The sequence below is a fragment of the Antedon bifida genome, chromosome 2 (genome assembly GCF_963402885.1).
Source record: "Antedon bifida chromosome 2, ecAntBifi1.1, whole genome shotgun sequence".
Classification (NCBI taxonomy): domain Eukaryota; kingdom Metazoa; phylum Echinodermata; class Crinoidea; order Comatulida; family Antedonidae; genus Antedon; species Antedon bifida.
The window spans coordinates 31,176,182-31,190,374 of record NC_136227.1 but is presented as its reverse complement, the minus strand read 5'-3'; the positions used below and the strand labels follow the sequence as shown (position 1 = coordinate 31,190,374).

The following is a 14,193-nucleotide window of genomic DNA, read 5'->3' as shown; positions in this document are numbered from 1 at the left end:
AAAACGGTGAGGGCGCACTCAGGTCAATAATTTCTTCCGAGACAGGAAGATGAATGGAGATGACTACTTTGAATGGAGAGCTGTTTTTGTGAAAATGGACACCGATTTATACTTTATTTTTACTTGTCTTGGTTAATTGATGCCTCTGTTTTTGGAACATATACCTAGGAATATATATTCTTGATTGTTTTATTGAATATTTAGGGTGTATACCTTTGACGAATATGGAAAACGAGACCAAACCTCGTTCGAGAACCCGTCGTCGTCAACGAGCTCAGGAGATGCGCCAGGCCAAGCAGCAAAACCATAATGAAGGTGGAAGCGGGGACGAAGAGGAATCGCCGCCGCAAAGTAGAGAAAGGGAGAGAGGAGCTAGATATCGAACAGTTAAAAGACATGAAAAGAAAAAGTCTGAATCGTCTTCTTCTTCTTGTAGCTCAGGCGAAGAATTTATAATTGATGGTTTTGCTGTGGCTGCTTACACCAGTCTCGATGCTTTAGAGGTAAGGCACATTTTATGAAATAAACAACAAAAACAACAGAGCTGAGAAAAAAAAGATTTGTAAATTGTAAACAATTTTGTTGAGTTCAATTCAATAGTTCTATACTTCTTTGATGTTATGAATAGTATTAGTAACATTGTTGTTTTATTGTGTAATTTTGTAGTAATAGTGTTGCTCTATTTGTATTTTTTTTTAAAGTAGCTTTAAACAGAAGATTTCTATGATTATGAATTTTAAATGATTGAATGTGATAATTATTAATCAGGGCTCTCACACTTTTATACTGTAGGCCTTCGAAGGCAAAGGTTTCATAAATTAACTTTTGCCCTGCTGTGCCTAAAGTAGCCCTAAACCGTACACAATTCTTGTACATTATTTTAAATATTTCACCGGATATTTATAAATGGATACAAAATTGTATACAAAATTCCAACAAATGTATACAAAAGTATGAAGTGTCCTAAATACTAATGAAACTTTTTACTAATTTAACTTTTATTCCTGCTTTCCTCATCAAATAAAATAAATTTCTGACATTGCGAATAGACTCGATTTATAGATACACAAATACAGTATAAATCAAAATATTTCCTATCAAGTTTCAGGAGTAAATCTACAATTGCAGTTAGTCACTGGTCTACTACTGTACTACACAACAACAGTACTACAATTATCCGATATTTTTATGTTGCGGTACACCACGTATATATCTGAAAAGGAACTGTTGAGGTTCTCAATGTTTTGATCAATATACTTTGTCCTCAGGATTTTTTCATGTGTCATTTGCTTCGTGATTTTTAAGGTTTGAACATGGATAATACTAATAGTTATCCTCTTATCTGAAGGTGCTGTATTGTATAACAAGAGAATTAAGTGGAGGTATAAAAATAAACCTCCATAGTTAAATGTGTAAAATGCATAAAAATTGGGTGTGTACACTATGAAATGTTATGTTGTGGTAAAGTAATTAAGTGTTTCAACTTCAAGTTAAAAAAAAAACCGACATGATACAGTATACTGTAGTTAAAACTTACATTACAACAATTTAGTTCAGGATTTACTGTATGTCTCCACAAAATGAGACGCTACGCTTTTCATACCAAAATCGTGATGCCTGTGTGTGAACAAGTTGAATGCACTGGACTGTAATTCAGTCAGATTATTAACTTTATAATTAAAGTCCTCTGAGCATATTTAAGTAAGCAATTAATGTCAGAAAGAGATTTTATTACACAGTAGAAGATTGATAATAAAATAAACAAAGTCTGTTGAAAATCAAATGGTTTATCTGCAATCATACCATTTGCTAGTTACAGTACAGTTACTGTTTTCATTGGAAACAGATACTCTACAGTAGGGCTTGATTATCTAAGCAAGGTGGTCAGTGTTGTTCTACTGTACCGTCAGTCGAGACACCCACCATCAAATTCATCGGCATCCACATTTTTTTACGATTTCCATTCAGCCTACAAAAAAAATATACAGTATTTATTTCTTTATATTCCCAACCAACAGAACTCAAGGTTCACCACTTACAGGAGGGAACAGTTAGTAACGGGGAAGGGGTTTTCTGCTGGTTTAGTAAACCCTCCTCCGTCCTGCCACCCAATATACAATGGACAGGCACCATAATACATGTTCTCTGTAACCGGATTGTGAAATATGTCTGAAATAAAAAATTACATAATTCGAGAAAAAAACATTTCTGCTATCTGTTATTAAACATAGGGAAATAAAATTAAAAGATGGCCAATCTAAAAGTATGACAATGCAGTATTTATACAATACAAAAAAGAACACATTTAAGGAAATGTATTGTTGTGTTTGCCCTTCTGATATTACATAAGACATTATTCTGTATACACATGACATTTGCAACCAGATTCATGCTTTATTATTACTTGCAAATCAGTAATCCTTTAAATACTATTCAGAATGGGAATTATGGAGATGTAGATCTTGTTTGTTTGATACTGCAGCACTTGATGGATTAAATTAATATTTGTATTTTAATTACAGTAACGCTGTTTTTGCATTGTAATACATGGCTACCTTCAAGCTGTATATGTGATAAATTGTTTAATCTTGAAAAGAATTTCTGTAGAAATGACAAATTATACGTGGCGAAATAATGTAATTCATATTAAATTTTCTGCATTTTTTGCCGTCCAAGGTCAAAATTGTTCAAAAGAATATTCATCCTTGCTTCAGATTTATACTTATAAGTATAGTACAGTTTTATTGTTTTAAATTAATCCTTTTTTAATCTATAGAATTACTGTATTTAAAATTATTTGTTTTGTTTTTTGGTTGGTTGAACATGTCAGATATTTTAATATAGTGTAGTATAGTGTATAGTTTTGCTAAAAATTATATGACTCGAAAATAAAAATATTGTTTAAACTTTTGTGTGAAGGGCGTGGTCATCTTGGCCTTCCGTCCACTAGGACTGACCCTTACAGATGACCATGTTCACATACTGATATTGGTATTCTGTCCAGTTTGTTAGATTAGACTGTGTGTAAAGTAAGGTACTGTACTGTACAATTAATTAATTTTTTTTTCTGAAAAAAAAAACAACTTAAAAAATAAAAACAACTTACATTATATCTCATAAAAAATATAATATTGAAAAATTGTAAGTAATTTTTTTATTTAAAAAAAATCATAAATTTCATGAAATGGCAAAAATATTTTGCCCAAACTGTTTTATTCTGTCTTGTAAACCTACTATGTATTTTAAAACCCATCCTTATTCTAAACTTCCTGAATCCGTGTCAAATATGTTTTTTATAAAGTATAAAACTTTCAAGAGTAGATTTCCTGAGAGCCTACAGTATCACATGACAATATACCTTTTTGATAAACCCACTCTTAAAAATTGTGGACTTCCTATTAAATCAGTTTTAAAATATATTTTTTTACCATTCATCCTGGTATTTAATAAGATTATATGGTTCTACTATGCACATGATGAGTCTATTAAAATCAAATAATGTAATTCTCCATGGTATACTTGCCTGTCTTAACCACTTGATACATTTATTTCAATTTCACTTTTCTCTGTTATTCCACTTGACTTTTTCTATGCAACCTTTCCTGGATAAGCATCAGGAATAATTGCTCACATGTTTTTAGTAACTTCGCTTTAAAGCTCTGTCTACACTATCAAACTTAGACTAATAGGAAAACAAATTCTGATGTGCCCAAATATGGTAGTGATATACCCAAATATGGTAGTTATATGAGATCATCATGTCCATAATGGGCATATCACATTTTTTGTCACATAAAGTTTGATAGTGGACAGTAGTAGTAGTAGTACGTGTACATTACTAGAAATACTGTAAGTTATTTCAATCAATTTTAACGCAAGACTATAGTATTAAAAATTCAAGGTTTGATACTTTTTCAAAGATTTGATTGCTTAATCTTTCCATGAATCAGTTGTTGCAAGCAATTTTCTAGAAACATGTACTACAGTATATTGATGACATGTGAAACTGAGTGTAATTAATTTATGGATTGTTTTATCAATGAAAGTTAGACTTATGTCATTCCAAGCAAACAATTTGTGTCCACGGTACAGATACATTCATTAACATTTTGCTTTGTAGTACGAGCAGTAAAGCTAGTATACTGTACACAGGGTTTTGAATACGTTAGTACTGTACTGTAATTATTTTTCACGGATTATCAGTACACACAGGCCTATACAGTACTTTATACTGTACAGTACAGTAATGTACTGTACAGTACAGTATGCCTACTGTACGTCTGGACTGTACTGTATATTTCAGGTTTTCCTTTGTGTTCAACTACTGGACTACTGTACTACAGACATTTACTGGATACTCGTATAATGAATATTTTATTTTGAGGCAGAAACAAGAAATTTGTCTGTTTTATTTTTATACATGATCCTGCCTACTGTATGCAGCACCTATTTCTTTCCTGACATTTACTGGATATACAGCTGAGTACTGAAGTATACTACTGTATAACAATACAATATGAGGAACTTTTATAGCACCTATTATTATTATTACAGTAGTATTATTATGTTTATTGTGTTGAGTTTGTGAAAATAGAAAGTTAGTATAATTTCTCTTTTGTAGGAGTGGAATTTAGTAAGTCTACTGTATTATATAAATGATTGAAAACCTGTAAAACCAGTATAATAACAGACGATATTATGTTTATTTGTATTGGATGCTCTGTTGCATTCATTCTGTTAATACACGCAAGTTTTTGTTGTGTTATCAGATGTAATTTTATTTCATCGTAGCCTAAAGGTCTGTTCACACCGGATTAATTCAGTGAAAACAACAGATACTTCAAACACGTATTAAAATACTTAGTTGATATTGAAAAGGAAAATAAAATTTTTTTGAAAGTGAACATTTCACTTTCAACTGGTTCAGTTAAACTGATTCAAATGGCTTTCAGTTAAAAATTATAGTAATGGGAAACTTCTGTTTGACTCTTTGAGGCACCTTAACTGTAACTTTTTGTCTGAAAATCAAACATTTTGTATACTATATAGGTAATTGAAAGCTTAATAATTTATTTCTTACTTTTTTAATTGAATAAATTACGTACAGAAAATATGTAAAAGTCCACAGAGAATATACTAATAATACTGTGTGAATGAACAAAAGTTCTATACTGATAAGTGTAACCAAATTTCGCCTGCTGTACCTCAGAAAAGATCAAAATAATTTTCTACAGAACACTGTTATAGTAAACAGTAGAATAAATTCTAACTGTGCATTATATTTAGTTTCATATTTTAGTTGCGTTTGATTTATCATAAAATTTTTTCCGATAAATAACATCTGCATTGTGTATAGATTGACATGATTAAATAATACTGGACAGACAACAGACAGGCTGCTCTATGATACTACATGTGTATTCCTGTTTAAATTGAGCTTATAGCTATATGACCGTCTGCATAAGATTAAACCAGATTCAATTTGCTTATTAACTGCAAGTTCAGATTTGTATATTTTTTTCCTTTATGTTGAAATTATTTTCCAAAATTATCTTCTAAATTTGTCCTCCTGCCCAAATGTAATGGTATGGGAAGTGTTTCTAGTATTGTCTTTTTCATTTAGTTAGAATTCCTTTAATGAGTGCCAGCCACTATATCATGTCTTAATATTTTTGTCCAAAACTAGTGCTCCCAGCTCAGGTATATACAGTATGACACGCCATGTGTGCCAAAATGTTTTTATATTAAAAGTGAATCGCCATCTAGAGCCTACTGTAGAATACCTGTCAAAATTGGTCATGCTTGGTTCTCACTAGAGACGCAACACAAGGACGTCACGAAACATAAGTGATTCGACCAATCACAAGCGATGGATTATTCGCGCTGTTGCTTGTCATTGGTTGACAAGCCTGTATTGCGGTTACGTCCTTGCATTGCGTCCTAGTGGGAACCAAGCTTTATTATTTATTACATTCAGGTTGTGATCAGTACAGTTCCAGTACTACTGTACTGTGTCAGGCACTTCAACAAAGACTCACTTGTTGAGTAACTGACATTTTGGGAGTAATGCTCTAGACAAAACACATTTTACATAGCTTTGCTTTAATACTAGTCAATGTAGAATTAGTAAATACTGTATTAAGAAAATTTCACTATCGTTCTGTTCTTTTGCACGTCGTTAACACTCTGGAGGTTTGTCGTTTATTGCTGGAAAATATCACACTCTTAGTACAGACTTACTGATACAAATTGATTAGTTTACTGCTTATTAAACACAGCGACAGAATGGGCATATTCAGATTTCCATGAAGACAATGAAATAGGGATTTAACAAAACATAAGGTTGTTGAAGATGGTGGTGTGTTGGGATGCTTCCACTTGATGGCATGGTTTACTGACTGTACCATTTACGAAAGAAGGGGTATTCAATTAATATTTTTCTGATTTTCGAGATATTGGTTTGACATGACCTACTTTACCCTATGTAATGTATCCTATCCTATTGGGCTTTTTTTCTTCTGTGTGTATATAGGCTAACCCGTTTTACATTTTGATATACTATACTGTACAGTAAGTACAATGATGTACTATTTATTCTGAGTTGATGTTAAATTTGTGAATACTGTATATTGTTTTTACTTTCCAGCTGTTGAGACACTTTGCATGTCATAAATTATATATACTGTATTTAAAGTACAGTAACTGTATGAAAATTAATATGGCATCCTCAAATGTCTGAAAAATGCAGAAAATGTGACTATACCTGTATAGTATGTATGTTTGTGAACACTTTACCTGGATAAACCAACATTAGTCCATGCATTTCTTAGGAAAACAATTATACAAAAAGTTCTACAATAATGGACTAATCTACTAACCAATCACATGGGCAAGCACCAATGGTGTACAGTACCATCTTAACAAGTGATTAAACAATTTAAAAATCAAATCAGGTATGAAATAATTTTAAACAAATTCTGTTTGGCAAGAAATCGGGTGAAACATTTTTCAGTAGAACTACAAAATGTACATTATACCAAATAGATAATCTTTTTAAAATAAACTTTTAGGAAGGTTGATACACAGTAACTAGCTCCATAAAATATGTCACCATCATACACAAGTTAACATGCAATTATACTTGCTATGTATGTACAGTAGATTATCCATTTCAACTGGCCATTAGTTCATATGAACCAGAAGTCAGTAAATCAGCATGAATCTGAAAATAATAGGGTCAAGTTATGTGATCCCAATTTGGTATTCTGTTGACACTCTGGTATTTCGGGTTCACTGAACTCTACCAGGGCGTTGAGGTGATTTTTTATTGGTAATAAAATTATTTCTAAAAATAAATTTATCCTTTTTAATATTGTCTTATTTGCATGTCTACCAAACCAATTTATATTGATAAATTTATTTAAATATGCTAGCTACTAATAAAGAACGTCTTTAGCTTGTTTTACAGTGATAGTTCAATCATAATTTATTCTAACCATAGCAGGTTTACTATTCAAATCCATTACTGCACGGCAATTGTTATTTTAAAATGTATCATTACATACTGTACAGCAAATAAATGTCTGCCGATATGTTGTTTTTACTACTAACTTCAGTCATATTGGTAATAATATACTCAATTCGCAAGCCATTGATAACATTTTATGCAAACGACAGTATTACAGTTAATCCATATGGGACAGATACAAGAATGTATTGTTATGTTATTAATATAACTACTAGGTGTTTCACAGAAGGAAATGGGTGTACTACAGATCTACCAAACCCAAAATCTATACTTCCTGTATCCACCCAGATTTTTTGGTTGATTGCTTGACAAAAAATTGCCTATTTATAATGGTATCAATTGTCTTTTATTTCAAATTTGATGTGTAGTATTTAAAAAAATACTGTATATACTCTTGGCCATGGCAATTGTGAAAAAAATATTCATTTTGATTATAAGTCACAGGTTTTTGAATTTTTGGAAAGATGATCAACACTGTACTACAACAGAAAAAGTTTCAGTTCGTTTTTCATTAATTTTGTTATCTTATAATACTGTACAGTATAATCTTATAATCATTTCACATACATTTGTAATAGTTACAGTATAAAGTATATTTCGTGCCTAGCTTACCTGGATGAACCAGTGAACTAGTGATGTGACATCGTCAGTCAATACCTGTACATGGGGACATCACATTTTTTTGTCACATAAAGTTTGATAGTGTAGACAGAGCTTGCATATTTGAACACCAACTAACACTAGTAGTAGTATGTTAACTTGTAAAATACAGTAGTTCAACTACAGTATAATATTAATAACAAATATTAACATCTACTGAAAACTATTTTTGTATTTAAAGCAAACAATTGACTTGCCTAATGGACCTAAATATAGATTGTGTCAGTATGAATCATTATTAATGTAGAAATATTATTCCATTAACATCTATTATCGTTTCTACTACTACAGTACATTTTAAACAGTCAACATTTGTTATTTTACTGTTGGAAGCTGAAGTCATGGTAAACAAATTAAAAACAATAAATATTAATTATAAATATGTCCTACTGTATGTGTGTTTGTGTAATGTTCTAAAGCGTACAGTACAAATTTAGATTTGAGAGAGATGTATGGCGTAATTAGTAAGGGATCAGAGAGGCATGGGTTCAAGACCTGTATGTGCCATAATTTTATACGGCTTGCATCTTTACGCAATTGTATTTTACACATTAATTTTCAAAATTTGGTCTAATTCATGCCGAGCTTACCTGAATAAACCAAAATTGGCCTATTCTCTCTGAGAAGAGAGCTACAACTCGAATACATACGGTAAACATCCCTATCAGATATTGGCTGCTGAGTATAGAGCCTTTCATTTTTCCTTTTAATGTGGTAAACAAATTAAAAATGTTCTCAAAATATGTTTCAATATATAATATACAATGCAATTTTTTGTTCTAGCCTGCTGTAGTCTAACTAGATATTATGTTGTAAAGAGCTTTAGATGCATGGCTTTTAACAGTAACAAGTCCATAGATTTTTTTTTTTACATGAAGCCATTGTATGAATTTAAACTCCAACCGTCTAAAAAGGCAGCAGTGTTTAACTTAAAATATGAATTGCTCTGGTGAGTGCAATTTGAATTAACTTGCTGCGACTGCTATGATCAGCCCCTCGAGGCACTTGAGCTTAGCCTTCACAGAATGATGATGTCCTTACTTGAGGAGTATACCACGTCACTGTATGTTGTATTTAGTTGTGTAGCGGAAACATTACTCATGGGACATCCATTCTATATGCTGTAATATGCCCCCAGCACACCGGCTTCTACAACCTAATCTAATTATGTTGCTGCTAGTTTTATATCAATAACAAACATTCATTTCATTCATGCTGGTCTGCCTAATTTGTTGGTGTGTTCACTTTAAAGCTCTGTCTAGTTTGACAAAAAAAGTGTGATGTGCACAAATATGGTAATGACATGCCCAAATATGGTAATGATATGACATCATTGTCTCCATATATGGGCACATCACATTTTTTTGTCACATAATGTTTGATAGTGTAGACAGGGCTTAAAGATTGACTTCAAAGTGACAACATTTTGGAAACTATAAGAATTAATATTAACATACACAACAATTGTTGTTTTGTAATTGAAAAGAAAAAATGTCTTTAAAAAATTAATAACAAACATACACCAATTGTTGATTTTTTAAATGGATAAAAACAAATGGTTATTTTTTATCATTTTTGTAAATTGAAAAAATGTCTTTAAAAAATTAAGAATTTATGTATGTAATTACATAAGTTGTAGTACAATACTGCAACTATCATACCGACAATCATAACATCATTCTCGCGAATTTTTCTGAAAAAATACATAAAAGTAGAATTTAAATTACTGTATAGGTTAGAAGTTAGTATCTATTTTGTCATCTTTTTTTATTAAAGTATGGTACTTGAAAATACGGAGATACAGAATTGGTAATTTGTAAAATTCTCTTTTGCTATTTACTTTCATAACGATTTCCTACATAATATGCCTATATCTATTTATACAATTTCCTCATTAGTAAGTCTCCTCTTAAAGTGATTGCTCAAGATACTAATACTTCTACTCCTACCCTAGTTTTCTCAGTCTAGTCATATGTAATTTCATTAGTTCTGTATTTCAAATGGAGTAGTTTTACTATTACTGTAGTTTAACTTTAAAACATTTTTTAAAAACAAATTACAAGCGTAATATAATAAACGCATAGATAGTTTTAAGAAGTTTGATTGTGCATTTGTATCTGTATTTTTATGAGCTGAGATTCTGGAATTTGTATAATGTACCTCTCATACCCCTCTGCTACAACAGTTTAAATAGAGAAAAAAAATAAGGATGGTGGTTTAAATTGATTGGTCTATTTAGTTTATTTAGTCTACAGCATCGGGCTACTTGATAGCAATACATTAGACAGAATTTGGCTATTTAGATAGCATCGAGCTGCTTAGACAATATCGGGCTACTTAGATAACATTTGGGCTACTTAGATAGAATTTGGCTACTTATAGCATCAGGCTATTTAGACAGCATTTGGCTATTTAGATAGCATCGAGCTGCTTAGACAATATCGGGCTACTTAGATAACATTTGGGCTACTTATATAGCATTTGGCTACTCATAGCATTTGGCTATTTAGACAGCATCAGGCTACTTAGATAACATTTGGGCTTACTTAGACAGCATTTGGCAACTTATATAGACAGCATCAGGCTATTTAGGTAGCATCGGGCTTACATTATAACGTTTTATTTTTCAACTATTTAGGCATAAGACAACACAGTATTTAACATCACACTACTGTAGATGAGCAATGTAATTGTCATAGAAGATTGAAGATGCATAAAGATTTCTACCTATATTATAAATCACAATAGAAAATATTAGTCATCGGCCATTACATTTCCTAATAATACATTCCACGCAGGAAATCATACATTTATAGAATCTCAGATGACATCGTTTGGATTAAATATTTCTTACAAAAAATCCACTGTTGATTGATTTTTACAGGTTTCTTTTCTTGAAACACATTATTGAAGTTGACCTGTTGGCTATTCAAAGACATTCAACTTGCAAACATATTGATTAATAACTATTTTCATAAAGCTTTTATTAACATACTGTAAAACATCAGTTTTTATCTTCATATCATATTTTATACGTTTTTTTAATTCATTACAATTCCGGGATAACACATTTGAAAATCTTGGAAAGTACAGTAAAAGATTTTAAAAAACATATACAATAAATTAGGCATGAACAAATATTATTAATGATATTCTGTACATTAATTTTTTTTTTTTTTTTTAAAAAAGACAAGAAAAAAAACAACTAAAAATTCTGATATACTGTAATCTTAACATTCGTTTAGCGCATGTGTATGCAAATGCTTATAATTAGAAAATATGCCTAAAAAGCAAAACATTTGAAATTGAAGATTTTTAATTAAGACAGTACAGTATGTACAATATAGAACATTGATTGCTTATTCCTAATCGAAATGTGTATAATGCCCCCTTTAAAAAGTGGTACAGCCCAATCCTCTGGAGATTTCAAAATATTGGCATACATATAAAGTAGATTCTGGCTTGTGGATATCACAGGGTACTGTATAATTATTTATAGTAGGTATAGATGATATGGGACAGCTAAGCACTTAATTTTAATTTCCAAGTACTGTCTGTAAAAATATATTATAGATTCTTTGTGGCATCTTTATTTTATTAAAATTGTTATTTTCAAGCAGAAGAATGAACGAATGATATGATAATATGTTACAAAAAACATCATCTTCACATCAACTGTATACAAAGAACATTTGAAGCCAGTGTATATGTTACCGGGTCGTATAATAATATACAAATTGACATGAACTAAACTTGTTAGGCCTATCACTTTTAGTTTCAAGGTTGATGCATTTTAGACTTGGAATAGGGCACTTTCAGCCAGTCGCAGTACTGGTATTAAGCCAGCCTAATAAAGGTAATCTTACACTCGGCATAGACGGTATTAAGATAACTATTCTGATTGTCTTCATTTATCTATCTTTACTACATAATTGAGTAGTTACAGAAAGAGTTACACTTTCCAGAAATCTTAAAAGCAAAATAAAATTAGTTAACTTGTTAGAGAGCATCAATTCAAGGTCTTTTTCACAGTAATGTCCAAATACCAAACAATTATCCTTGATAAGGTGTTAAATCCTATTAAAAGTAGAGGTGTGTAATTCATGTACTATGCCCTATTAAGTTAACAAATAGATTTGATGTCAACAATATTATGTACAGTACTGTACTTCCATATATGAAGGTACTGTATTATATCCATAGGCCTATGTACAGTATTTCTGCAGATGATTTAGTAATTTCTACAACATAAAAATATATATACTGTACTGCAACATAATAATCATACAGTATATTTATGCCACATTTTATAAATCCTATGCCACATTTTATTAATCCTATCATGTTGTACTGTATATAATTTCACAGTATTAACTATTACATGAGTGAATACAAAAGGCAAGTGTTTTCAGATGCCAATGCTACCAGTACAGTTATAATCAATTAAAATGACTAGCTATATTTGTTTTCATTACTTAACAAAAACAAAACTATGTTATCTTAATAGATAAGGTGTAACCAAGCATTATGCTTGTTTAACACTAATGATGTTATTAATTGATTTAATAAACCTAATTGTTAATTGATAGGTATGCGTCTTGCTTAGTTGATTACCTTATTTACTATATCGTTAGGATGCCACATTTCCACAACTATATAAGTGGATGTGTTCATTTCGTGAGTGAAAGTTAAGAATCAATTTAAACCGTACTGTACATGCACAGCATAATCTCAGACTTTAGAGAGGCTACTTTTAGACTAGTCGCACCTAATGTAGCAAACATTTGTATTTATACCGAGAATGAACAAACGTACTGGAGTGGAACTCTCTTATACATGAACGTAAAATCTGTTTTGGCTTGGTTCTGTTCAATCTGAGACATTTTTTTTTGTTATGGAATTTTATGAAGTTCTAGGCCTACTGTAATTCTAAAAAGACTTTATGACCTTCACAATGTAAGTTCACATGTCGAATTGAATTAAATATATCATATAAGATGTATTGCAATGGTCTATAGCATCCTATTGCTGTCTCTTCTCATATCTTTACTTTGATATATTCTTTTGATTGTATGTAATTTGTCAGCACTATATTTATAGTGCTAGCTGTTGTAGCTCTTAAATCAGAAGAGTCTTTCCAAACCCCTTAGGAGTTTGCTATCTTGATAAAGAAAAAATGGAAGACAAATTTGTAATGGATGGAAGACCAACAAAGAATATAAAATCTTAAAATGAATTTGTTTTTTAAAAAATCTGCTATATATTATAAAGGTTAACTACATAATAAGTCAATTTGTGGCTTGCATAGCAGGGGGTGGATGATCATAACATAAACATAAAAGCATTTAGAAAGACATGTAACATGTATTAGTTATATATTAATATAAACATAAATATTCACGATTTTGTCTATAAATATGATTGTGTAATTAATTATTAGAAATGTGAATGCATGCATAAATGTAAAAAAGCAACCAGTAAATTGAAAAAAAAAATACTTTAAAGATGTATTGTCCATTGATACACAAAAAAAATTAAAAAAATATATTCTAAATTTAAATTGGCCATATCAAAGTAATATTAATTAACTATTAGTCAAAGGGACAATACATCTTTAAGAAAGCCAAGAGGAATAGAATAGAACCAAAACCCATGGATTGGGAACGTATTCACAACAACCAAGCTACATTTCAAATCCTGATACTTAAAATACAGCGACTTTATAAATATAGACCTTTTAAGAGAGGTAGCTGTATAAATCTAAGCTGTTAATAGCAATTTGATGTTGATATATAGTAGGCTTTTATACAAGTGGTTCTTTATTGTTATTTATAAACTAAATCAATACAATTGAACTGTATAATGACCCATTGTAGTGTAAGTCTTTTCACTGGTAATTGTTGGATACACTTTACAAGTGTAATACAATCAGACATTGATTGAAGCTGGAATACAAATACTTTAGCTTGCAAGTTTAAATCAGTGGATATTATTAAAAGGAGTAG

General features: G+C 30.8%; 1 protein-coding gene across 4 annotated transcripts in view; it reads left to right on the top strand.

Annotated features, from left to right (window-relative positions):
* Window positions 1-48: 48 nt before the first annotated feature.
* Window positions 49-14,193, top strand: part of LOC144834595 (autism susceptibility gene 2 protein homolog) — a 135,180-nt gene continuing 121,035 nt past the window's right edge. For all 4 annotated transcript variants that reach the window (XM_078689458.1, XM_078689459.1, XM_078689457.1 and 1 more), the window contains exon 1: window positions 49-503. In XM_078689458.1, the coding sequence (XP_078545584.1) occupies window positions 225-503 (279 nt within the window). In that variant the 5' untranslated portion in view covers window positions 49-224. The remainder of the gene's footprint in view (window positions 504-14,193) is intronic.